We start from the raw sequence: 27,837 nt of genomic DNA on the forward strand, positions 1-27,837 counted from the left end.
CCAGCTCTGGGAGCCCTTGGTCCCACTTGCCTCGCTCGGGAAAGCTGTTACTTTGCTCCTGTGCATTTGTCTTCTGTCTTTCCTTCTCATCAAATGAACTTGGCAGTGCCCTAGAGGACCACCCACACCTCCATCATACTAGCCACATTCAAATGTGCTACAGGTGAGATGAGCCCCTCACAGCCACTCGCCCTGAGTAAGAGCTCAGCTGTCCACAGAAGGGGTGCAGAGCATCAGAAACTCCTATCTGAGCCTAAGTGATAACAAGCTATGCAAAAAACAAAAGCAAAAAACACCACACACACAACAACAAGTGGGGAGTAAGATTGAAAACAAACAAACAAACAAACAAACAAAACAAAAGCAAAAACCCAGGGGAGAGTGCCATGGCACAAACTCGGCAGCAGCAACTACAAACTCCTCAACTCTATCCTTAGGAAGTCTACAGGAAGGGCCCGTTCCCTCACCACCCCATGTTAATACAGCATGATTCCCAGTGTCCTCTCATGACAGCCCTCAGTGCAAGTTAAAGTAGCAGACAGGCACAACCATAATGACAGTGTTTGGAGAGGGGCCAACAAGCCACGGCCCAGGCACGGTTTGCAGTCAGAGGTTGTATTTAAAACTGGCCGGCTGTGGAATAAGCTCATGCTATTGGTTTTCAGATGCTAAGAAATGGGGCAAGTATTCACCCTAAAGGATGACTTTCATTTCTTAACTTAGTCAAAATATGTCAACACTGACAAGTCCTTAAATAAAACACCAAACAGAATTACATAAAATTACAAATTAACAATTTATTTTAAGGATTTCATCTTTAGAAATAAAAATTAAAAAAAAAAAAGCTTGCAAAAGTGGTGATTTTGTTATATTCTAACTGGTTAGGTATTTTCTGTCAGTTCTAAATAAGTAAAATAATATAAAAATATACTTTCAAGTCTTTCTAGAAGAAAAGGAAAACCACACAAATCATTAAATACTTTGGGATTTTCTTTACTCCCCACAGCTGATTTCACAGATATAAAAGCTGAAAGGCATTTATACTCTGAAGTACAGTCTCCGACAAGCACGGATTTCAGTGTGTGTTACGTAGGAAGTAGCTCTGTCTCAGCCTGTACTATGGAAAGGAGGATGGAGAATAACCACCAGGCTCTGTGACTACACTTAACGCTGTTAGAAAATGAACAACAGTGTAGATGCTTTGGGTAATACTTTTTAAAAAGTAAATACAGCTTTTAGATATAAACTTTTCAAAGAGTCTCTTTGAAGAGCTTTGTGGTGATCATTTCAGATTTAATGTACAGTAATTTCTGAGGAGTCTCAAACAGATCCTTTTTTCCTGTCCATGTGGTCATCATAAAGAAGGCCTGATGTAGCAAGAAGACGCATTTTATAAACCTCTGGAACAAGTCTGTAAATGGTCAGCTAAAGACACCGCCTCTGCTATGGATGGTTTCATTCAATCCATGTTCTACCAGTTTTATGTCTTCTAGGTCATCTTTTATGATGCTAATCAAGTGGCTAAGGCCTTCCTGTTGTTGTTTCAAATGCTAGAATGAATGGAAAAAAAAAAAAAAACCATGAGTGTACTGTTCTGTTAAACCGCAAGCTACTCACAAGCTGCTCACAATACAGGGCACAGTACACACACAGTGGGACAGTCATGTCCAGCCACACAAGACACACCCTAAAACCAGGTAAAACCAAACAGTATGGATCAACAATATCGTTCAAACATGTTCTCTGCATGTTTAGACAGAGCCTTGAACGCCTGGTCCTTGAATGACCCCACATTTCAACCCATGTTGTTGCATGTGTCAGAATCTCCTCCTCTCTACACATGTACATAGATGTATGTCTGTGCACATACCTGTTTTCAACTACTTTATATGTCTAGAAGTAGAACCAGGTGGACAAGGCGGCACATACCTTGAATCTCAGCACTCAATTGGCAGAGGCAGACTGATCTCTGTGAGTTCAAGACCAACCTAGTCTTCATAGCATGTTCTAGGCCAACCAGGGTTACATAGTGAGACCTTGTCTCTCAAAAATTTTAAGTAGAACTGCCAGATGACATGGTAATTCTTTCTACTTTTAATTTTTTGAGGAAGCAAGATTTTTATAATTTGTTACTTAAAGGTGCCTGAAGGTTACAATTTCTCTTCATTCTAATGAATGAGTATTTCTGCTGTTGAACAATAGCCATCCTGATGCGATACAAAGTTGTAAACTGACACCTACCTGCTTGATTTCTCTTAATAGGTCTGCATCTATGTAATACTTTTCTTCAGATTTCACAGCTCCAAAATGATTCTGCATCCTGATCTGGGACATCAGTTCATTCAGTCGACCCTAAAAGTGAGTCAGAAACAAATGCTAACAATCACAGCTAGAGATAACCACAGCTATTCCTAAAGACAATGGCTTCAAAATCATCTGTTCAAACTCTCAGTTCTTTGATTTGAAGCATTAATGCAAGCCAAAGGAACCATGACTGAGAATTTAATTTAGGGAGTTTTAATTAATGGGAACAGATGCTTAAGAACACAATCCAATGCAGAATTCCTGTGTAATGGGACAACTGTACAGACCCACCTTACACAACCTCTGGCTGCACAGACTTAGAAGTGCTTACTTTGAACTGGGTAGGCGCATTCAGTTCCCCTTGGATAGTATCTAGCTGAACCCGCAACTGTTCTTCATCAGCCTGGATCGCATAGCCACTCTTCCTTTGGATTTCCTGTTTGATGAGGACCTACAGAAAACAGACACCAGGCCTATCTAGTAGAACATTTAAAACTCCAGTATGGACTTGTAGTTAAAAACTGGCTGGAAAGTAATTCAGGGGTGCTTTGAAATCCTAGCACTTGGGAGGCTAAGGTATGAGGACCACAAATCTGAGGCTAGCCCGAGGAACAAGGAGAGTTCCAGGCTAGTCTATGCGGCATAGTTGAGACTCTGCCTCAAATAAACAATAAAAACCCAAAACATTTTAAAAAAAAAATCCAAGTGCTTTATGCTGACTCTTGAATAAAGTGCCTTTACATGTATGCCTACATTCCAATTAGATTTTCATGTCATAGAAATATCTTTGTATAAAACATATAGTAACACAACTAAAATTCAATGCTGTTTGTAAATTTACCTTTTTGAACTCAAATACTGGAAAAAAAAATCACTTGTTTTGAGACAAGGTCTCCAGTAGCCAACGGTGGCCTCAAGCTTGATTTGTGGATGCCCTTTAACTCCTGATCCTCCTGCCCATCTCCAAGGTGCTGGCGTTACAGGCAGGCCCCACCACGTCCAGACTTAGCCACTTTTAAGTTCAGTGTAAAGTTTCTAGCTTTCCAGTCACGTGAGCATCTGTGTTACATATGCACCAAGCACGGGTACAAGGTTGTCAACAGATGTGGGCTAATCAGGTGAGCGGCTCCTGAGAGGCATGACATGGATTCTCTGTAGGATGACACCACCATCCTAAATTGACCAGACTCATGGACAATATAACCTTTAGGTGGGTTAAATATATGGTATGTGAATTACATCTCAATGAAATTGTTCAAAGAGGGAAAAACAGAAGCCATCAATAATTTTCCTCAGAAAGATTAAAGTAACAAGAATTAGCTTTTTATTAGTTAGACAAAACTCAACCATGAGACGAGGAGCTCCTGGGGCTCTCCTTGTGGTCTTTGGCAGGTCTCCCTCCTGCTGCTGGGGTGGGTACTTGTTTCTTCACTTTGATATACATTACTTTTGACAATTTTTGTTAAAAAATCACCTATCTTTCCTAGGTTCCAAATCTGAAAAATGCAGAGCATCTTTTATTGCTCAGGTCTCTGTGTTTAGGTCAAGCTTCTCACCGATTCTGGCTCTCTCTCGGAAATGGTTATCATTTTAGTAGTCTTCCACAGACACAGCCTTCAGTTCTCTCCTGTTACACTGAGCCTGTCCATGGCTTCCTGCCCTCTCTCAAGCCTATCTGTCCCTCTGTCTGCTGGGGTGTGGCTCGTGTGTGTGTGTGTGTGTGTGTGTGTGTGTGTGTGTGTGTGTGTCCCCTCGATGTCTATCACTTGTTTTCATGACAGTTCATGATTCCAGGTTTGTTATTTCCTTCTGCCTATTAAACTGGTAACTAGTTTAATCATTAATACACAGTCACATGCCTTTTCCTGGCAATCAAAATGTGACTACTTTCTGAACCAGGAACGGGTGAGTTTCTACCTTTTCTTGTACCCTGTAGACGATAAGAAGTGAACTTTAGACTATTTTTCTCTCATCTCCCACCTGTATGATCTTTTTTTTGGGGGGAGTCTTTTTAGACTTTAAAAAAAACCTCATTTATCCTATATTTCACATAAAACATCTTAAAAACATTGGGGGAATTCCAATTATAACCTGTAAGGTTCTGTGAGAGAGATCCATCAGTTTCCTCTTGTATTGTGCTATTTTGGCCATGGTTGTAGTTTGATTCTTTTGCAGTTCACTGATATCTTCAGATATGATCTGTTGAAAGAAATGTTTCTGAGGACAAATCAAGTAGGACACAACAGCTCTTTTACAGGCGCACCTACATATCTATACCTAATGCTGAGATAGCCCTGAGATTCATCTCTCAAAATATAACTATCTTTAATTCTGCATTTTATTCTGTTTTAAAGTCTTTCTCTTTGTACATGTGTGTGGGTGCATTAGAGTCCAGAGAGGATGCTGGTTCCCCCAGAGGTGGAGTCCTAGAAAGTAGTAAAGTTGCTTCTTTGTGGCAGTACGTCCTCAGAACTGCTTAGCCTTTATCTGGCCCCATAATTCTGTTAGGTTTCCTTCTCTTACATATTCAAAAAAATAAAAAGTATTATTTAAAGATTTCTTTAGAGCTTTAAGACATTTAATAATGAGAAAACATACTGTAAAAACAATAACATTTCAAAAATAAGGGACTTTGAGCACTATTTTGGAATAAAACCAATAACTAGGTCCGAATGGAAAACATTCAGGTCTGTGAGGTGAAGTGGGTGTGGGCTTAGCTTCATAGGCAGTTAGTCTGAAGCTGGCAGGGTAGGGGACCAGTATAGTCCTCACACTGGCATAGAATACCTGGAGGGGTAATCAGAGTGGGGAGAAAAGGGAATGGTAAAAGTCCTCAAAGTGAATACATTTTCTTGTCTCTGGTTAGTGATGTTTTCTGTCTGGCCTAAAATCCTCCTAACTTTGCCCTATGCTATCTTTTTTTTTTTTTTTTTTTTTTAAAGAAAGTATAAGTAATTTTTTTCCCAAAGATTTATTTTATGTATACGAATGCAGAGCTGCTGTCTTCAGACAACTAAAAGAGAGCACTGGATCCCATTAAAGATGGTTGTGAGCCACCATGTAGTTGCTGGAAATTGAACTCAGGACCTCTGGAAGAGTGGTCAATGCTCTTAACCACTGAGCCATCTCTCCCTATTCTATCTTACTTTAACAGGGTAGGTTTAATTTGTGTGTGCACACACTTTTTCTTTGAGTATAATGCACATGTTTGTGTAGAAGCCAGGGTACAATCTCAGGTGTGGTCTGTTTTGTATTTTCTGAGATGGAAGAACTCTTACAGGTCTGGCTGAACAGTGAGCTTCATAGGTCTGCCTATCTCTCTCTGCCTCCCTAGCACTGAGAGTGCAGTATCGTTATGGCTTCCTCACGTGGGTTCTGGGGACTGAAGTCCAGTCCTAATGCGCAGCACTTTAACAAATGCACTAGTTCCCAGCAGGTTACAATCTATACGGCATTTCAATCAGGTTTAATTCTATAATTGTCCCCATCATAATTCATTTCTATGCTACTGGAGTGTTAAAAGACAGAACAAAGAAGTTGTACTATTTCAGTATGACCCCTGCCAGTCCCCTATTTTGAGACAAGATCTCACTAAACTGGCCAGGTTGGCATTGAACTTAAACTCTGCAGCTCATTGTGGCCTTGAACTTGGAATCCTCCTGCCTAAGCCTCCCAAGAAGCTGAGATTATAGATCTGTAACACCAGGTATGGCTTTATTACTCTTTAATGAAATGCCAAGACATTATGAAATAACAAAGGGCAAAATTAGGTTGCTGTGTTCATTATACACATTTATTAAAAATCTGGGAATCAGCCAAAAAAAGAATGTAAGATTTTTAAAAGGAGTACCTTAAAATTAGTTTAAAGGGCATATACAGCCTTAATGTTATTCAAGAATGAAATGAGTTAATATTAAGATTCAAGTCTTACCAGGTGTAGTGATGTATAATCCCAGCACTTGGCAGGTGGAGGCAGGGGAATCAGAAGTTCAAGGTCATTCTTGGCTACATACTGAGTTTGAAGCTGACAGTTCACTCTAAAGGTGACACTTGTGAATTCAGTGTGTGTAGCCTAACATAATAAAGTGTCTAGAAAGGATGCCAAAGGAGAAACCATGCTGGAATTTTTGGACAAAGAAATGCTGAGAAGGAATACTAACTATGTGTAACTATTTGTCGGGCGTTCTCGGAAACACAATGGCTACACAAGCACATGCAGGATCAGTGTAATGCATTCACAGAACGGCCTGACAGTAAAATGGATGACTCCATAAACAGTAAGCCTGCTCTTCTGTCTTATGAAATCAGAACTGCATGTAAAAGAATATGGAGGCAAGCCCACAGTCAGAACACCTGCAGTATACTAGGTCTCGTTTGATTTTAGAAGATAATCAAGATTGGGTCTAAGTAGTTGGATAAAAAAAACAAAGGTAAACTTGAATAAATCTAGGCTATAAATCTAAACTCATAAGATATGTCAAATCAAATTTATGGGATTGGAGAGGTAGTTCAGATGTTAAGAGCACTGGCTGTTCTTCTAAAGGACTAAGGCTCAACTAAACACTCACACCCAGGTTTAATTCTAGTTCCAGGGTATCTGATACACTCTTATGGCTACCAAGGGTACTGCACAATATGTTTGTAGAAACATCTATGTAGGTAAAGTCATACATTTAAAAGTTTGTATGTGGGTGGGAGGGGTGCTACTACTGTAAAGAAAGCAGATGCACAGAACTGTGACCTGCAGTGGACTAGTTCCCTACACATGGTAAAAGTCTCTGACTCTCTTTTCTTTCCACTCTCAAGATAGAGGACAAAAAGTGAATTCTTACATCTAATCTGGTCTGATGCTGCTTAGTCATCTGATCTTGAACCTTCAATCTTCGAAGCAGTTCTTTGAAACCCACCATTGGTACAGGAATTAACCTGAAATGCAAGATCACTTTGGAGAATGTAGTGCTAAAACCAACAAGATGTATTTCATAATAGACTTCATGTAATTTTACAATGAATTTCTAAATCCACAGCACTGAGATCAATAGTTACGACATTATTTTATTCAGCTTCCCTATTATATGAAGGAGGAAATATAGTTCAGTCAAAAGCTTGCATTGTAAATGCAAATGCAGGTGACTAGAATTCAGATTTCTCCATCCCTACCAGTTTCAGATCAGCATGCTGCCTTATCATGGGAGAACTGTTTTAAAAAGCAAAACCTTTCTTCGAATGCAAGAATACAACCAACAGCCCACATTTACTTACTTCCTTCCTGGTATCAGTTTGTACATAAATGAAACGGTGATACACTTACTTTTCAGAATCTGGGTTATCCACCTTGGCCTGTTCCCAAATAATAGGATCAACACCTACCACAAACAAAAATATTCTTTCAGAACATATAATTTTCTGTGTCTATATTTGTAAGAGAAATGCTTTCTTCAAATTAGACACTGAGTTCAGAAGCTGTATGAGGACTTACTTTTAAAAAATCATTGCAAAATTTTATAAATATTGATTAGAAAAAAGTATCTGCAGCAGACAGTGTAATACCTCTGGAACCCACACATACAAAGCCCACAACAAACCACACAGGAAAGGGGCAAAGGACATAACAAGGCTATTCACAAACAAGTGTGAAAAGATATTCAACCTGGTCACCAGGAAAATTCACACCAAATATTAATTCTTTAACTACTTTGTTGCTACCAGGGACAAAGAGGAAGAGAGAAAGAAATAATACATCACACTTACACATATACTGGTAGAAAATAACAAACAGTCCTTCAAATCTCACTGTCAAGATTTCATTCTAGTGAACTTTGTGGTGTGGGAGGAGTGACGGTGTCACCATGTTGCCTAGGCTGGCCCTCAATTCACTATGCAGTCCAGGCTGTGACCTCAAACTCTTGATCTTCTGCATCCCATCTCCCAAAGGCTGAGAGTACAGGTAAGATCCCCCTACTCAGCTACCACAGATCTTATTCTAAAAAACTATCTGCTTATATGTCCTATGAGGAACTTCCATGGATACTAACTACTACTTAGTTTGGAGGCACAGAAACAATATTCAATTTAAGTAAAGAGAGAGAGAGAGAGAGAGTGTGTGTGTGTGTGTGTGTGTGTGTGTGTCTGTGTGTGTGTGTGTGTGTGTGTGTCTGTGTGTGTATGAATGAATACTACACAGTGTTTACAATAAAAGTCATCTTCATATACTAACATGAAAAATACTAAGAAACTCTGTAAGTAAAAAGGCAGGCGGCAGCAATGTACAGTGCAGAACTTTTTTCTATTACATGTACATATGCTTACATGTAAATCACAGGCCCGGATCAGCAGAGTCCAGTGCTTCTGGAGGAAGGGAAATGACCTAGAATTATCAGTCTACTTAGGATACTAAACTCTTTTTTTTTTTTTAAAGTACAAACAAAAAGTTTTACTTAAATGCTCACTTAAAACAATGATTTAAAAAACCCAAAACATTTCAAGTGACTTACCTATAGCTAGATGGTTTATTATTTTTATCACTCCCTAAAATTTCTAATAAACATATAAGCTATATAATTTAAAATTACAGCTGACTAAAACATAAATATTCAAGAACACGTTCAATATAAGCAGACATGATAAGCTCGTGGACTAATAACCGAGTCGGCCTGGCCCTTTGCATACCAGCAGGCGGGTTCTGTAAGAGCTGCTTGATCTGGGCAGGAGGCAGCTCTGTCCTGGTCATGGAGAGGGTCACCCCAAGCTGCTGCAGCTGTGTCTTAATGTTGGCTTGCTCAAAGTGGGCATACAGTGTGGTTGCTGGAACTCTTCTCGAGGTGCCATTCGGAGAACGCTCAACAACATAAATGACAACTTCCGTCCTGGAGGAAAACAACAGATTTGTAACAACTGACTACACAGGCCACAGCCACAAATACCAACACAGCTTATTGTTTTAAAGTGCTGCTGGCTAAAGCTGGAAACGGATTTTTTTTTTTTTTTTAAATCTTGAAAGTAAACCTTACAAGTGTTAGGCACACTCATAAACTGACCTAAATGACAAAAGTCAAAATGAGGTAGGTAAACAAGAATTTATTTTTTGAAATGATTTGCTCAGCAGTATAACTCTATACTGAATGCTTATTTTCCACTGCATCTCCATCCCTAGAACTATTTACTCTCATGGCTCTGCCAATAGCTTATGGGCTGCCTGCTGCAACCAAGACCCAGGAAGTAACTTGAGTCAATCACTGGGTATTACTAGTAACAATAACAATATAAGTCATTTAACCATAATTATCCAAAGTAAACATATTGCAACCAGGAATAAACTGGCAGAAGGGCCCAGGAACTGGAACAATCGCATGGTCCATGAATGAGCAGAGTAATCAAGCCAGACCTGGTTACACTTCTTTAACGCCAGCATGGAGGAGAAAAGGCAGGAGGAGCACTCCAAGTATATGCTAGCCTGGGTTACAGACAGCATTTCTAGAGAGCGAGCACAAAATAGCAAGACTATTTCAAACCCACCAAACCGACAGTAACAAAAACTAAGCCAAAAAACTGGAGCCAGTTTTTAAAGGTTCCAGCAACACTTTACTGCGGTCATCTGCATGCAGCACAGTGCTCCCTGCTGCTCTTGGACAAACATCAGAAATTCAACATAAAGGATAAAGAAAAACCCTTCAGACAGTTTTATAAATACGCAATAATCACCACCTAAAAGGAACATTCTGCTGGGTTTGTGTTTCAGCAGCAGCAAAGCCCACGATGGACCAATCGTATTTCATATACTTACTGATCATCAGGCAGAGTCTTAATGCCCTCCACATTGACAGTAAGGGTCTGGTTTCCTCCCAAAACTTTATGCAATGATTCTACCAACTGCTGTTGTTGGCTTCTAATATCTGTTTCTTTTTTGTTGAAAATTAAAACTACTAGTCCATCTTCATCTTTATTATTGGGCATACAGCTATAGCCTACAGCCTGTGAAGTAAACGACATAAAATATCAAAAGTATATACAGGTATTACACTAAACGTTTAATAGATAGCTTAGCACCTGCTACAATGATCTAAATGGTAATGAAGGGAATCATTCTCCCACCACTCTGTGCCTGAGGATAGCCCATATTATAGACATTCTGTGCCTGAGGATAGCCCATATTATAGACAAAAACTGCATTTTCCAAGACTAACATAAACAGAATGAAATTAAAATTTCCTCTCCAACTAAAGAATTTTCTCTGAAAGATTTTGATATTCATGTATTTTTGGAGGTTTCTGATACACTGAAACAACTCTGTCATAAATATAATCAGAAGTGATGGACTGAGCGTACTTACTTCACTAGAGATCTGACTCATGAGTCTTAAACTAAATTTTAAAGAAACAATTTACAAATAATATGTAATGAACAATGACACTATCAAGTTACTAATGATATAAAGAATGTCTATTATATTATGATTTCATGTACTAAAACTTGATAAAACAGGTAATTAGTGGAATATTAAATGAGTATCGACTATATAATATTAAATATGAAGAAATACACACTGCAAAAAGTAGCTTATATAAAGGGGCTTTTTGTCCTTTGTCACCATATATATGCAACTTTTAAAGAAGTACTTAAGTTCATTCATTCATACATTTTACAATATATGTTATATAGCAGCCTCTAAGAAAAGATAAAACATTTAAACGGATACTTCAACCTACGTTTACTATTGTATATCTTATTGCTAAACAATATTAAAATTTTTAGGCAATGCACTCAGATGATACAGAAATTAAATATCCCTAATACATAAAACTAAACTACAAAGTGTTCCAAATTCTGAAACTTTCTGATGTCAAGGATAAAAAAATTCTATACTTGACCTTGGGTCACAGCACATAAGCACATGAAAAACATTGTATAAAATTATTGTTAGGCTGCATATACATGTAAATTAATTTCCTGTTTGGACAAGTCCTATCCCCAGGATATCTCACTATACACACAAATATTCCAAAATCTGAAAAAATCTAAAATCCGCAGTACCTCTCTGGCCTTGAGGTGCTGGAGAGAAGTTCAGTGGCAGAGCATGTGACGAGCACACAGGAGGGTCTGGGTTGGATTCCTGAGCACTCTCCCCAAATAAAAAATAATAAAAGAGCAGGGCGACATATAAAGGGGACTGTAATACACTGATTTGCTATGGCAAGTGCACTGCCAGCTGACTGGGGTGGTGTAGCCCTACAACCAATCCCAACACTCAGAAGAGGTTGAAGTAGGATGATCATGAGTTTGAGGCCAGCCTTGGGTACATAGTGCACTCAAGATCAGCTTGGACCTATTTCAGGGAGATACTCTTTTTTTTTTTTTTTTTTAAAAAAAAGCAAAGAAAAAAAAATAAATGGTCAAGTACACAGTCAGTACAAGCGTACGTGACCACTTCCACTATCTAAAAGGTACCTGAAGTGAAATTTCAATAAGATGGTTGTTTGTAGACAATGAGGAGGCAGAACAAAGAGAAAAGCCAGTATTGTCTTAAAATAACAGTGACAGGGCTTCATACGCCAAGGAGAAGCCCATGCACTGGCTGAGAGGCACTCCCCACCAGTGTTACTGAACACAACCTAAGTCTAGTGACCTTTACAGTGGGTGACAAGCAGAACGTGGCCCCTCTCATTTTGTTTTCATATTTATTTAGGAGCACACCATGGCCCACATGTGGAGGTCAGATAATGACTTTCCGGTCTCAGTCTCCTTCTACCAGGTGGTTTGGGGAGAGTGTCAAACTCAGGCCACCAGGCTTAGTCACATGCACCTTCACCCACTGAGTCACTTTTTGGGCCCTGGGTTTTTTGAGACAGGGTTTGACAGAGCTTGGGCTGGCTTCTGACTTGCTCTGTAGTCAAACATGTCTGATTTCTGTCCTATGTCTACCCAAGAGCTGAGCTCCAGGTATGCACACAGAGCCAGCTCACCATGCCAACAGTTTCTCCCTCAGTCCTCAGAATCAGACACAATACTTTTTCAAAAGCCACTTTAATTTTATAAAATTTTTGTAATTTTAAAATAAAAAGTATAATCACACCATTCTCAAATACTAATAAAAACAACTTTTAATTAAAAACTTTTTAATGTCATTTTAATTTTAAAAAGTTAGCATCTTATATTCACTCTTTAAATGAAGATCAAAGACACATCTGATACCTTAAATCGGCAAAAGGGATTTTCCTGTGTAAACTCCACTGGAGGAATGTTATTATTGAAATATCCTTTTCCTGTTCCCCAGAAGGCCTGCAACTGGTTCCACTTTGCCAAGATGGCATCTCTCTCATCCCCCAATAGCGTTGGAGCAGAGAGAGCGCTGGCAGTGTTGATGAGCTGGTTGGACTGTGCAGGAGCCTGTGTGGGCTGACTGAAGAGACCGCCTAAAGCTTCAGCAGGGAAAACAAACAGACAAGCCCAGACAACTTAGACCCAATGTATGGTAAGCAAAATACCCCCTAACGCCCCTCCCCGCTGTCCATATTGCAACTTATGGAATGGGTTTATATATTATCTTACATATGGGCGAGAGTGTAGCCAGGACTGGACAGACGGAAAGCAACAAGTACTGGCTGTCCAGAAACCTCTGAGGAGATCAAAGGACCAGACTGGAAATGGCCGAGAGGCAGGTGAAATGAGCAATAGTTTGTGGATGCTCTCAGGTGCAATGGACCCCTCTGGAATACAGGGATGAGGGCGTGGCTAATACAGATGCTACAATAACCCAAACTGGCAGCATAGTTAAAAAAAAAGGTCAGACTGATGAAATATGGTCAGAGCCAGCCGACAGAGATTAGGTACTTCAGAGTCAGTGCAGCCGACAGCATCTCAGACAAGCAGGACTTTAAAACAAGAGTGCTCCAATCCAAATTTCCTCTTCAAACTGTATCTGAGAAGGTTAAACTGAAAGCAGCATGTGTGTTACCTCACACTTTTAATGCTAGCTAGCACTTGAAAACAGGTAGAATGATTGCCAGAGTTTATGGCCAGCCTGGGCTACATAGTGATTGCAGGCCAACCTAGGCTAGAGTAAGACCCTGACTCAAAAAGGAAAAAGAAAAGAGCAAATGGGTAACACTATGTCCAGGGAATAACCAGGTTTCATGTAAGACAAAAGTCAAGAGTGTTCGGTGAAGAGCAAAGATGCAGAGGCACTTAACTAAATCTTACTGGACTAGATTAGAAGAATCAGGAAACAGTCAGACAGTTAGCAAACTAAAATGCTAACAGCCAGCCCCTAAAATGGAGAAGTTAGTCTGAAACTGTCAGCAAGGACCTAATGTAAAGGAAGAGTCTTCATGCCTTCAGTTAAGGTGACCTGAGCACACAAGCGGGTGCAGCAGCACACAGTGGTCCGTGGTGCTGGGGAGGCAGACAGGGGACCCCAGGAACTGGCTGACCAGTTGGTCTAACCAGTTTACCATGTTGCAGCTCCAGTGACTTACTCTCAAAAAGTAAAATAGAGAATGACTAAGAAAGACACTCAATATTAAGGAAGCCCTCCACGTGTGTATGTGTACACACTCACACACATCAAACTTGACACGTGGGATTCTGTGACAGGAAGCTTCTGGATAGAAAAATAATTACAAGAGTGAAGATAACCTATAGAATAGGAGAAAATCTTTGGTAGCAATTGATCCAATAAAGTATTGACATCCAAAAATATATATTAAAAATTCGTAACATTAAAATAAAAATCAAGCAAATAATCCAGTCAAAACAGTGAATGAATCAAAGCAGACAGTTCTCAGCAGCTAAGAGTGCTTGCTGCTCTTTCAGAAGCCCACGTCTGACTCACAATGAGCCAAAGTACATAACAAAGTTCAAATGCCTGACAGCCTAACTTTAAAAAACAGAGGACCCAGAAGGCTGAGTCTGATAAAGAGCTTGCCGATACACTCCTAGGAACAAAGAGTTGGCGAGACAAGCCTTTATTTTTTTTTGGGGGGGGGGATCACAGGGCTGGCTATATTATCCAACATTAAAAAAAAAATCAAAACCACACAGGTGAGGTAAAGTTCTTTACAGATGAATTCAACAAATGAACAAAAGAATCTAGATGAGCAGTACTTCTTAATTTGTAATAAATTAACTCATCTAAGTGACTACCAATGGCTGCTAGCATCAATTATTACGGGAAATGTACCCAGATCCCCAACAATGAGGAGACACAAATGGCAGATTACGCTAACTATACAAGAATGACTTCAGAGGACAAACAGAAAACCTGAAAAACAAAGATCTGATTCCTTCCCTGAATCGATCATATAAAAGGAGCCTGCAGAGATCTAAGAAAGACAACGTTGGGCTGGAAAGATGGCTCAGAGGTTAACAGCACTGACTGCTCTTGCAAAGGTCCTGAGTTCAATTCCCAGCAACCACATGGTGGCTTACAACCATCTGTAATGGGACCTGATGCCCTCTTCTGGTATGTCTGAAGAGAGTGTACTCACATACATAAAAAATAAATAATAAATCTTTAAAAAAAAAAAAAAAAAGGCAACGTTATGGAATTTTGTTCCCACTCACAAATGGCAGAATCTCAAAGGAAGGGAGAGATGGTGAAAGCTAGGACAGCAGCTCATCCCATGGAGCATGCTGAAGGGGAGATGTGGCAGCTGCTCAGGATCTGCCTCACACGACAAGGGTGTGCCCTGAACATAATCTAATAAACCACATCCTGCATAGACATCACTGAAGGGTTCATAGAGCAACTTCATGCCAGCCAGTCTTTCCTAATACCTAGCATACATAAATATGAGAATTAGCTTTTGGAATTCTCCGGCGTACACTTACAGTCCTTAACTGATGCAGTTTTACAGCTCTAGATAACTCCCACTTACAAGTCTGCTGCTGCTGCTGCTGCTGCTGTGTGTTAAATCCTCCAAATCCAAGTCCGGTTCCCAAACCAGTACCTAAGCCAGTGCCAGTTCCCGTCGTCGTGCCAAAACCAGTACCAAAGCCAAAACCTTTGTTCTGAGTGCCGCCGAGAAGGCCTTTCAATGAAAAATCAGAATTGAGTAAGCTAAAAACATTAACCTCAACCATCTTTATGTCTCTAGATGATGTAAGACAACCTCTTACCTGTACTGCCTGTGTTTGTTGGGGCAGAAAAGCTGAAGGCAGAGCCTGCAGTTGTAGTTGTTGTTCCAAATCCTCCAAACCCACCTAATTAAAAAAGAATAAAACATAAGGGTCCTTTTGTGCACACAGAGGGAACCGCATCTTCAAACTGTTCTGTAAGTAGTTGCTACTTACAATATTGATCTAAATTTTTCTTTTCTTTTCAACATCAGTAAAAAAATCCTACATTACTAATCAGAAGCTCAATGCTTTGCAAGAAATAAATGACCAAGTGTTTTAGATAGAAATAGTATAATGCAATGCATATCCCTTTAACTAAATGAGTAACATGAATGAAAGAAATAAGACGTTGTCATGAGTCTAAAATGATATATACCTATTTTTAGACTATTACAAATTCAAGTGCCCATATGATTTAGACTAAAAAAATTAATGAGACTGTTTGCTGACACTCGAGCTGTTTAAAGTGAAGTCCTTAGATACAGAGCAGTCTCAAGATTCCAGAAGGCTGCTACTGTAGAGGTGTGTGAGAGGCCACCACTCCCACCTCCCCTTCCCCAGCAAAAATAGGAAATCTAGATCCTTTGCATAAAACCTGTAGGGGTCTGCACCAGTACGGAGTGAACAAATGGCTAAGTTCTCTACCCTGAACTACGCCTATAGGTCACTCACAGTCTTCTCAACTTTGTTGTTTTACAATGAATTCAACTATTTAAAGGGTAACCCAAGCATATGATGGCAGCACATAGCTTTGCCAGCTCTCAGCTGCAATTTTCATGAGGTACATTACATTCCATTAGCTTACATTTCCCCTTAGTCTGTGGGAAACAACTATTCAAAGGAAACATACCAACATGTTTACCTCTATAAAATAAGAATGTCTTTCTTGAAGGTGGTATAAGAAAATTAAAGTGGAGAAATGGCAAAGAAGGTAGCCTTGGCTACCACCAGCCTGCATCACATTGTGGCAACTGCCATAAGGCTACCACTGGCATGCATAGCACTCCGGCAACTTGACAAGGTCTATTTTTAACTAAATCTAGAAACAATCAATCTCAGCATATCTAACAATATGTGAATAGAATGACACACCAACCTAATTTAAAAGAAAGTATCGGCAGCAGTTACCTGGTTATAAATATGCTGTCAAAGACTTTCAAAACAACATCTGAACCCTAAATGCTGAGTTATACTTAGGCTTTCTGAGACTCTAACTTGAATTGCATATATTTCTTGTAATAAGAGAGCCTCTTCAACATTGCAATGAAGATGGGTGTGGTGGTATATGCCTGCAGTGCCATAGAGAGAGATGCTAAGGCAGGAAGATTACAACTTTTAAATGACTCTAAACTACACAGTGAAAAAAAATTTTGAATTAGTTTTAATCAATTTTGTGATGCTGGTATTAAATCCAGGACCTTGCACAGGAGGCAGGCAAGTGGTCTATTCCTACCCTGTATTCTTAATCAATATAATTCAGATTTTAAAAATTATTGACTAAGCAATTGCACATATGTAACTTATAGATTCTACTGAAATACTGTCAGCTAAACATTTTGACAAACGTCTAAAATAAGTACTGTCTTTAGAGCCCTTTAACTTCCTACTTTCAAAGAATAACTATGTTATTCGAATTGGCTACACAATAAAAATGCTAGTCGGTATCTTATCATGTTTCAAATGATCAAAAATACTCTATTAGTAATAGTAGACCTATATGGATACAAAAAAATATAAATTTAAAGCTCTTTCCTGAAAGCTAAGTTAATTAATATATTTGAAAACAATCAAAACACATTTATATTTGTACAACTCAGAATAACAACGACAACTTGGACATGAAATCAAGCAAATACAAACAGATTTATTTGTTGCTGTTAAACTATATGGTTTGCTTTATTCTGAAACATAAATTTCAAAATAAGGTTTGTTTTGCCCAGTGCCAATTTTAAGCAAACTAGGAAACATAAACACACCAAGGGTGGTGATATGTGCCACTTCTAATATTTCTCAATGAGAGGACAATATTTCTCTGAGAGGACAAGGTGACATAAACAATGTAAAACCAAGTGAATGGACAAAAACACCCAACTTTCCAAGTAAGTTTAGAAGCAATGCTTACCAAATGCATATAACTGGCACGGGCAGGAGTGGCTTAACGGAACATAAACTATGGACAATAAATTCATATACGAGCAGCTGAGGACCAAGATTTTTCTAAGGGTCATATGTTGAGCTCACATAAGCCTAACTTAAACTGGGACGAACACATCCATTATATTTGTATTCTAAAAAATTTTAGTGGTCTTCAAACAATCCACAGATTTAAAAAAAAATCTTCATCATCTTCTTTTTGACTGTAAAGATGTCCAGCCTATTTTTTGGAACTCAATGTCATCTGGTAAATTAAACTACTCATGGAGAATTTCCCAAAAAACCCAGCAAAGAATCAGCGATTCTTTCTACAATTATATTATCTAGTAGAAATACATCCTAAATGTGTTGAGGTGATGTTAGAAAAACAAGACAGGTCAACTGCTGTTCGTATAAGACTTGTTTCTCTTGGAAACACAAGGACAATAAGATGAAATCCCGATGAGATATGTATAAAAAATGAAAAATGACTGCAGGAGTCCAAGAATCCCAGGGAAACGCTGAGCTTATGCTACAGCTAACGATTTAAAAGGCGTTCCATTCCAAATAAATTCCATTGCAAACTTATCTGTTTGAAGCTGTGCTCTGTATGATTAAATGCAAATCCAACAAAGGAGCATTCTAACTCTTAAGGCTTTCCAAAACCCACATCTTTTAAGGCATCCAAACTTGAAATATACTTGATTTGACCTTAGGAAATGTACCCCTTTCCTTATTAGACAAGCGCCATTTCTTCCCCCAAACTCTAGGAGCATCGAAACATTCTTGGACTCCAGCCCCCATACTCGTTACACATATAACCCCAGTATCTACCTGCACTCGCCAGACTGTTACCAAAATTGAACGGAGTCGCCGAGGTGGTAGAAACACCGAAATTCCCAATATTAAAGTTCACTGCAGGGTTAGCGGTTAATCCGAAACCCCCAAAATTAAACCCACTGGCGGTGGAGTTGGCAGTCTCAAGCCCACCAAATCCTGATAGACGTGGAGGCAGAGAAACAACAATTTGAAAAGGTGAGAGGAGGGAAAGAGAAAAGGAAAAGAAAGCAAGATAAGAATTACAAGAATCAGCAAGAGGTTTCACAGCGTGAACAAACCTGACCTGCACCGATCAGGGGAAGAGAGCCAAGCTGGGGGACAGACAGGAGGACACTAGGGGCAGGGGCCGAGCATCCCCCCGGGCTGGGGAGGGGACAGAGGGAGCTGCGGGCAGCCTGGCTCCAGCCTTGCCCGTCTGGGCCGGGAGGCTGAGGTGGACGAGGGGACGCAGGGTCCCGGGAAAGGAGAGGCGGGAAGTAACGCGGCGGCCGGGCCACGCGGGATGAGCGTGCCGTGCGAGCCCCACGCCCCAGCCTGAGCAGCCCGCGGCCCTCCCACCGCCGCCGCCTGCCTTTTCCAAATGCCCCCAAGGTGTCCGAGTGCAGGGCAACCCCGGGACCCCCAGCCGAAAGGATCGGCTCGAGGGGGCGGGCCTAAGGCTTCAGTTCCTTGAAGGGAGAAGGTAGGTCCAGGGCTGACTCACCCGCCGGTGCCGCGGTGGCTGTAGAGGTGCCCGAAGTGCCCGAAGGAGCCCCAAAATTGAAAGCCATGTCGCGGGAACAGCACTTAGACAGTCCCCAGCTCCCGCGGCGCGACGCCCAGTGCTCTCTGCTCTTCCGTCCGGCTGGGAAACGTCAGGCCGTACCATTAGTTCCGCCTCCTGTCTGGCCTAAGCGAAGCAGGCAGGAACCAACTGAGGATGGAGTGGGTGGAGGGTAGAACGGGAACGCCTGCACCGGATCATTTCCGGGGGTGTGTTGTGGCTTCACGTGGTGTGGGACGTCACAACAAAGGGTAGATGATGGGAAGTTGAAAGTGGTGTGTTGTCTACCGGCTCTCTGTCATGCATGGCTGTACCTAGCTTTTTATATAGGATCCAAACTCAGTCCTTATGCTTTAAATGACAGGGTGCGGAGACCGCGTGAAGGTGCTGCCCTTACCACTGAGGAGCGGTCCTTCTCGGAGGAAATGAGGTTTGAGTAGATGAAGCAGTTGAGAAAGAGGCATTTAGGAGTGATGGAAAGATAATGGCAATGGTGGTAACACGTGTGTTAACTATGTGGCATGCACTCTAGCAATCGTTTTTGCATAATTCCCTTAATCCCAAACTGTGTTTCAGACAGTTTACCACTATTCTCATTGAACAAGAGGGAAGGCTGACCCGAATGAAGCAAAGGAGCCCTCTAACTGGTAAAATCTGTGCTTTGCACCTCGCTTCTGGGGAACGTTTAACCCTCAACCCCACAGAGAAGATTCTATCATTGAGTAATTTGCATAGGCAAGATGGGAAGACTGAGGATTAGAGTTGCTAAGCAGCATCCCCAAAGTCATTTCGCTGTACATCCTGGAGTCTAGTTTCATACAAGATTTTTTTCTCTACTTAGTTCCAATTGTTTCTTTCTTTTAAAAATATTTATTGTACATAGCTCTGTGTTACATTAGGACATTGTGAAACAAGTATAGGCTGTAGTTTGAGCATATATCCTTACTCCTAAATCTTCCCCCTCCCTTCCATTAGTTCCCTAGCACTTTTATCTCATTTCCATGCCATACATATGATTTTATGTATTTAATTAATCCTAGGAGTCATAAATGAATTTTTTCATTCTGTGACTGGCTTAATCCACTTAATAATGTTTATCTCCAGCCATACTCATTTTTGTGCAAATGGCATAACTTCCTTATCAGGGCTGAACCTTCTTTTGAGTAGATATACCACCTTTTCTTGTCCATCCCTGTGTTGGTGGGCAGTGAGGTTTATTACTGATTGTGACTGGTGCTTCAGTAGTCATTGCTGTACATCTGTCTCTGTGATAGGCTAACTTGGAGTCCTTATAGACATAGCTGGGTCATGCGGTAGATCTAGTTTTAGTTTTCTCAGGACCCTCTTTGTCCCAATTGTGTGTGTGTGTGTGTGTGTGTGTGTGTGAGAGAGAGAGAGAGAGAGAGAGAGAGAGAGAGAGAGAGAGAGAACACATGAGAGGGCACACATGCATGTATGGGGAGGATGTATGCACCCATATGTGCACACGTGCCTGGAGGCCAGAGATTGACATGGTTGTCTTCCTAATTTACTCTGATACAAGGTCTCTCAGTAAATCTAGAGCTCATCAATTATTTGGAAGACTGGCCAGCCAGCAAGCCCCTGGGGACTCCTGATTCTGCCTACCCAGTGTTATGGTTATAGGTGAATGCCACTGTGCCCAGCATTTGTTTAATTTTAAATATGGGTGACGAAGATTAAACCCGTATCTTCGAACTTGCACAGCAAGCACTGTACTGGTGGAGACGTCTCTCCAGCCCCACTTCAAAAATTACCATTACATTTTGTTGCCCTATCGTTTAAGGTCAGGATTTCATACATTCTTGATAGCAATGAGAAAATCTTTGAAGAAATTTTAGACCAAAGATTGTCATGCTCAGAATTTAATTATTAAAGACAAGCATATATGTCTGTGTATGTCTGTAATCTCAGCACCCAGAAGGCATGGCAGGATTAAGTTGGAGGCTAGCCTAGGATACACAGTGGAAGCGTCTCAAAAGATTGTGTGTGTGAATGTGGTGTGTGCATGTGTGTACCTTTGTGTGCAGGTGTGCATGCTTGTGCATGTATACGGAAGCCACAGGAGGACATCTGGTGTTCTCTTCCTCTCTACCTTAGTCCTTTGATACAGCATCTCCCATTGAACCCAGAGCTTGTGACTTTGCCATTGGTAGGTCCCAGGGATCTTCCAGACGTTGCCAACCGGCACTGTTGTTAGACATGCATGGCTGCGCCCAGCTTTTTATACAGGATCCAAACTCAGTCCTTATGCTTATAGAGCAAGTATTGTTTCTTACAAAATTGTCTCCTCAGCACAACCAAGGTGATTTTAAAATGCTTAGACATTTTGTCTTTAATTACGTGCATGTGCAGGTGCATGCCTGTGTGAGAAGAGGGTATTAGATCACAGCAGCTGAAGTTACAGGAAGTTGTGAGTCCTGTGGTGTGGGTGATGGGAACTGAACTTGGGTCCTCTGCAAGTACTTATTCTTAATTGCTGAGCCATCTCTCCAGCTAATCCTACCTATGGGTCAGGCTCTGCTTTCCTGCCTCTGCCTGTAGCATGTGAAGGGCCCACAATAACAACTGGTGGCCCCGTGGGGGGTGGGTGGCAAGAGGAGGGTGATGGGCTGGAATAACCAGGGGATGGAGACCTCAGGCAGCATGTGTGATGAGAACAGACTCTTGGGAGACAGCTTCAGTGAGACAGTAAGTTTAATAGGGTAGGGGGTGGGAAGGCTGATTAACCTTTGATGGGTGAGTAGGGCCTATTGGGGTGAGTGTACATCATTGCCAGGGTCCGTGGTCCTGAGGATGCCCCATTTGCATAAGGAGGAATTCCAGGTGCTGATGGACTTGATCTTATAAGAGGAGAGGAAGTCTAACCTGGCTTCCAGCAAGTGAGGCAAAGGAGGGAGAACAGGTGTATGTACACCAGGACACACAGGCAGGGGCAGCGATGGACTGAGTGATTCCTGCTCCTGTCGATCTCAGAACAAGATCTCTGGGGTTTGGACCCCACTCTTGTTCCAGGCCACCTACCCAACACCTACCCAAATTAACTTTCATGAGATCCCTCTGATGATCGTGGGGAACTGGAAAGGGGCCTGTATATCTGTGGGAAGCAGAGCTTTCAGGGGTATTGAAGAGATCCATAATAAGGAGATGATGGCCAAGCTTCAGATATGAGAAGGAAGGACACAAGGAAACTCCCTGGATGCTGCTTGAGAGGTGAGTGAATGGTGGGCCACCGTCTACTCCCTGCATGCTTAAGATGCCCAGTGCCCACTGCACCACTGATTCTCTGTTAAAACAAAAAAGGGCTGTAAGTTTAAATATGTTGCCGGAAATGAAAAACTCCACAGAAGAGTTGGCATAAAAATGTTAAGAACTCACCAAGTAAAAACAAAATAACAACTCTCCCAAAAAAGAAAACAGAAATATGGACCAAGCCGGCCTTGTGACTGAGCCCATGGTTTATGTCATCTCTGAATTCATTCTTCACCCTATAGCTAGCAAGGGTCTTCCTAAACAAGCATGTTGTCTACAAACCTTCCCAGGCGTGTCTGTTGAAAAGCTCCAATCATTTCCGATTGATTTTGATATAAGGCAAAACACCAAAATCTTGAATATGGCCTGAGAAGCCCTAACATAATAGCATGGCCCCTGCTTTCTTCCTAGCCTCATTGCCCACTGGTCTTTCCTCCCCAAACCCCAGCTGAATACCCTGCTCATGTCCAGTGATTTAGTTACTTTTGTATTGCTTTGAAGAAACACCCTGACCAAAGCAACTTACATAAGAAAGCATTTAATAAAGAAACCCTGACTGTTTCTGAGGGTTGGTCCATCATCATCATGGCAGGCAGGCATGACATAGGAGTAGTAGCTGAGAGTTTGCATCTGATCCCCAGGCAGCAAGCAGAGAGAGTGGGGAGTGGGGGTGGCAGTTGTGGAATTAGGGGTAGAGACAGAGCATAGGGAAAAACAGACAGGCTGGGCCTGGTGTGGGTTTTTGAAACCTCGAAGTCTACCCTCTCTAAAATACCTGTTCCAACAAGGCCACACCTCCTACTCCTTAAACAGTCTAACTGGGACCAGCTATCCAAACATATGAGCTTATGGGGTCGTTCTCATTCAAACCCTCACATGTAGTAAACCTGTTCCCTCCTGCTCCTGGCTCATCCCTATTCCCTCTGTTCCAAGGCCAGCTCCTGGTCAGTCTCAGAGCTGTGTGTCATCATCATAAGTGACGGCTGATTCCCCCTACCTGTATGACTATACAGTCACTTCTTTCCCCAGTAGACTGTAATCTCCATGTTCCTCTTTTATGTGAATAGCGTGTGGCATCAAGTAGGTACTTTTTATACAAACACACTGTTGTGAATAGAGGTACAACATAGAAAGTGCACAGTGTGGTATCACACACAGTATGATTGTATCTGTAGGAAATGTCTGAGAAAGGCAAGCCTCTATACCCAGAATGTAGATTAGCAGTTGCCAGGGCTAATCGTGGGAAGGAGGTGTGTCTACAAGCTAGCATAGATTTCATTGAGATGGGGAAAATGTACAGTTCAGTCAGTTTACTACTCATTGCAGCGTGAATGTCAAATGAGTCAAGTTTATAGTGTGTATAGTATATCTTAAAGGTGTTTAAGATCCTTTTTATAGTTGGTAAGTGAAGGATTCAAGTCATTACTGGAAATGAGACTTTCATCTTCTGATAAATTGATATACATGTTCCTGTACTCTGTATTTTGTGGCTCTAATTCTATATTTATACTGTTCCTAGGCATATGTTTTAATATCTTATTGGCCTTTTGTATATATTTTTTGATTCTTATAATCCTAGACTTGAAACATTTGGGATAGGTATGGTACATAGTCTAATATGTCTCTGTGTAGCTTTGGGTCAGAAGAAGTCAGTATAAGGAGCTTCCCTTGTGACACATGCAGCTGAGATTGGGTTTGGGGTTCTTAGAAAAGACATACACCAGGGCCCAAGTCCCTTCCCATGTGAGAACATCTGTAACACTGACAGGAAACCTTATGACAGCTTTTGCTCCACTCTGATTTCAGGAATAAGGTGCAGTGTTGGGCTGGGACGTTTTAAAGGCAATCAGAATTTTAGGACTAAAAGGTTCAATCTAAATGTCTCCAGAATCAAAAGCCCCAGGCCCCCAGTAGTGTCTGATTTCCGAGCACCCTTCTTGGTGGGCTGTGAGCATTTCAGCTGATGTGGTTAGAGGCAGCCCAAGGTAAGGATGTACGTGCAGGAATATGATAGGGCACAGGGGGAAAACACTGAGGGGCTGGCTGGAAAGGCAAGGAGATGAAAAAAGACTTGTGGAAAGAAGTTCTCAGCTGGGGAAGGAGGAGGGGGAGAGAGGGAAGAAAAGCAGAGAGGGAGGGAGGCAGGAGGAGAGATCCTCCTAGGTCCTGCTAGAGAGCAGTTCTAGAACAAGGAGCCTGTTCTGACCCCGAGGCTGAGCAGCTCATCAGAGAACAGCTGTCCCCTTAGTTCAGGCTTCAGTGTTTGTTATTAATGCTCCTTCCACCATCAAAGGTTTCCAAGTCTCTGAAGAAAGCCCTGAGGAAGAAAGCAGGGTGAAGGGCCTGCTTGGGTTGGCTTGCCTTTGCAGCTGAGCAGAAATTTACATGTGGCCCAAACAGTGTGACTTAGGGCCATGCCACCAAGGCAAATTTTTCAAATGAGAGACAGTTCACAGTGAAATTTTATAGAAACTTTCTTTAATTAGTGAAACATTTCATTGCATTATGGGTAGAAATAAAACCAGGTCAAGAAGCACAACAAATGACCCAACTCTGTAAGCTACATGAAGAACATTCTGGTCAGTCTTTATAAAACCAGGCACAAGCAATTTACACCAGTAACAATGCTCAGAGGGCCTTTTGAGAATTCACACCACAAACAACAAGTTAAAAATTATCCCCCTTAAGCAAAGACCCCAATAGGGGTTAGTTGTGTAGTGCTTGTCCCATTTGACCATTAGTGATCTTTGTAGAACACAGGGAAGTAAAGCCTACTGGGCAGAGCCTAGAGCCTATCTCCCACCCTGTGCTCTCCCAGTTACCTGCCACTCTCTGGTGTGAGAATGCTGATGACCACAGCCTTTGGGGCCTGTCCAGGATAATGCCCTCAAAAGAATGAACACAGAGAACAGCTTGCTATTTTCAGCCCCACACCGAATGGATATATTTGTTGTTAATCTACCTATAATTCCCACTGTACCTTGTGGGTCTGCCATGGACCTTTTAGAAAGAAAACACCAAATGAACCACTGCTGTTAACAACCATGGCATTAATAAAGGATTAATCTGTTTTTGGTCTCCTTTTCTATGTGTGATTCAGTCTACTATATACATCAACTGCTATCATTTCTGTGTTTAAAAAAATCTCCTCAGAGATGATTATATCCTGAAAATAGGAATGAACCAATTAGTATGCACTAGCTTATCAGTCTATTAGTGTGGATAAGTAGTTGCATAAAGACAGACGTTGTGTAGTACAGGCTTCTAATCTCAGCACTTGGGAGGCTGAGACAGGCTCACCGTAAATTCAAGGTCACCCTATGCTACATAGTGAGTTCCAAACCAGCCTGAGCTGCAGAGTGAGACCCTGTCACGAAGCATGAAGACTAAGATATGCCAACTACCTAATTAAATACTGATGAAGTCTAAAAATATTTGTCATTACTGAAGGTCAGATGCTTTCAATTTAGCTTCACATTTTGGTGATTTGGGGCATCTAATATTTCTACTTTGATTAGTAGGAAAGGTGAAAATTGAACAAATTGTCTCTTCTAGAAGGAAAACATCTGCCAAGCAGGGTGGCTCATGGTTCCCAGCACTCATGACACAGAAGCAGGCAGATCTCTGAGTTCAAGGCCAGCCTAGTTTACATAGTGAGTTCCAGAACAGCCAGGACTACATAGACCCTGTCTCAAAAAACAAAAACAAAAACAAAAACCAACATTTTTAAAAAAGGGAAACATAGTTTATTGCTTTTGTGTCAAGAGAGGAAAATTTGGGCCTGTATATTAAGGCAATGTTCCAATATGTATGTGATATCTCAGTTTTTAAAAAATTTTAAATACATTGAAATTCAGTTTTTAGGAAATTCTATAAGCAGGTAGCCAGATAATGTATAGGGTTCCTTGAAAAAAAAAATCAATGGTGTAAATCTTTAATCCCAGCACTCAGCAGGTAGATCTCTGTGAGTTCAAGGCCAGCCTGGTCTACAGAGCAAGTTCCAGGACAGCCAGGACTACACAGAGAAACCTTGTCTCAAAAACCAAACCACAAAAACAAAACAAAACAAAACAAAACAAAACAAAAAAACCAAAATGGTGGACTCTGAGACACATGGCCACTGCCCTCCAGGATAGCTGAGGTCCGACCACTGGGACACTGATGTCGTTAGTCCTACACTGGAAGCCAGTGCCTTCCAAAGAGAAGCAGCTTGGCAGCTTCTCACAGCTCTTTATCTGAAGTGCCTTCTATCTAGCAGTCTAACACTTGTGGCTCTGTCAGAAAAATGATTGTCACAGGAAGAGGAGGGCACTTAGTGACAGGGAGCCACAAAACACCTGCTGGACTCAGAAGAAATGCCTCTCTAACCTGTGGAGACTTCCTGGATCTATCTGTAACGGAAGCTACAGGCAGACAGACTTTCATCATTTTACAAATATCCCTTCAATATGTGCAGCCACTGTGATTCTGTGTCACTGTCCTATGTGGTAACGATGCCTGCGGGGTGGCAGTCATTGAGCCATTGATTCTGTTCTCTCAGCAGCATACTCCATACCCAAACATCTTTGACTAAAGATGACATCAGCCTAAGATGCTGTAACTAACACTGAACTCTAGTCTAAATGAAGTATCTGTCTTACCCTCACCAACATTCCCAGTGCAACCTCTTGCTTCACAAAAGCACAACTAAAAACCCTTAGGAGCTCAATGCTATCTACTTACAGACACCACCCCACCCCACCCCACCCCACCCCCCACTTGATTCCTACACACTGTAAAACAGTCAAAAGACTTATTTTCCTGAAGATTAGAGCAAGATGCAAAACCTAATGTTTTAGAGAAGGATATCAGGCCCATTTGCTTGGTACATTGTATGAAGCTATCGTTCTACCCTGGGTACCACATCTTTTTGTGTAAGGAGGTGGATGGAGAACAACAGAGACACATACATATTTTAAACACAAAGTTTGGAGAATGAAGCATACTGAATGGGTCAGGCCAAGTAACATTAACAAGTCACTCAGACATTGTATCTACAACAGGGATCACGAAATCCCCTCAGCTCCCAGAGCCCAACCACAAAAGGTTTCTACACAAGATTATTAAATACTTCCGAGACACATGAACACAGTTTTAGAGACATGATTTTATAAAGCAGAATTGCCACCCATGTCACCCTGCTCATTTCCCTCTGTCCATTTCTCGCTTGCCAGTGCTGTGGCTTCACTCCCTTCTTGACAGGCCAGGAGCCCGTGAGGATGCAGGGTTTCCCCTGTCCTGGTCCAGGGCAGGGCAGTTTTCACCGTCTCTCACAAGCTCAGGCAACAGGTAAGTCCCATTAGGTTCGTATGAGGGGTGCTCTTTCATCTGCAGTTCCCTGAGACAGACAGAAGACGCAGAGGTTAAACGTTCAT

The 27,837-nt window shown here is 41.4% G+C and overlaps 2 protein-coding genes across 2 annotated transcripts in view; both read right to left on the reverse strand.

Moving 5' to 3' along the window:
* Positions 1 to 777: 777 nt before the first annotated feature.
* On the reverse strand, positions 778 to 19,285 carry Nup54 (nucleoporin 54). The gene is made up of 12 exons (XM_028789164.1): positions 19,094 to 19,285; positions 15,418 to 15,501; positions 15,177 to 15,329; positions 12,493 to 12,719; positions 10,088 to 10,275; positions 8,974 to 9,170; positions 7,616 to 7,670; positions 7,137 to 7,230; positions 4,396 to 4,503; positions 2,636 to 2,755; positions 2,242 to 2,352; positions 778 to 1,550 (listed from the first exon to the last, which is right to left on the reverse strand). The coding sequence occupies exons 1-12, from the start codon at positions 19,158 to 19,160 to the stop codon at positions 1,422 to 1,424; spliced, it is 1,533 nt and encodes a 510-aa protein (XP_028644997.1). The 5' UTR covers positions 19,161 to 19,285; the 3' UTR covers positions 778 to 1,421.
* Positions 19,286 to 24,884: 5,599 nt separating this feature from the next.
* Positions 24,885 to 27,837, reverse strand: part of Scarb2 (scavenger receptor class B member 2) — a 63,359-nt gene continuing 60,406 nt past the window's right edge. The window contains exon 12 of the mRNA XM_028789171.1: positions 24,885 to 27,800. Within this exon, the coding sequence (XP_028645004.1) occupies positions 27,762 to 27,800 (39 nt within the window). The 3' untranslated portion in view covers positions 24,885 to 27,761. The remainder of the gene's footprint in view (positions 27,801 to 27,837) is intronic.

Source organism: Grammomys surdaster, unplaced genomic scaffold (genome assembly GCF_004785775.1).
Source record: "Grammomys surdaster isolate TR1022 unplaced genomic scaffold, NIH_TR_1.0 125793, whole genome shotgun sequence".
NCBI classification, from domain to species: domain Eukaryota; kingdom Metazoa; phylum Chordata; class Mammalia; order Rodentia; family Muridae; genus Grammomys; species Grammomys surdaster.

Excerpts from the sequence above, each read along its gene's own strand:
- Nup54 (XM_028789164.1), bottom strand. The coding sequence starts at position 19,160 with ATGGCTTTCAATTTTGGGGCTCCTTCGGGCACTTCGGGCACCTCTACA. Across the intron at positions 15,502-19,093 it reads AGCCACCGCGGCACCGGCGG|GTGGGTTTGGAGGATTTGGA; the intron begins GTGAGTCAGCCC and ends TTTTTTAATTAG. Across the intron at positions 4,504-7,136 it reads AGCATCAGACCAGATTAGAT|ATCATATCTGAAGATATCAG; the intron begins GTAAGAATTCAC and ends TTCTTTCAACAG.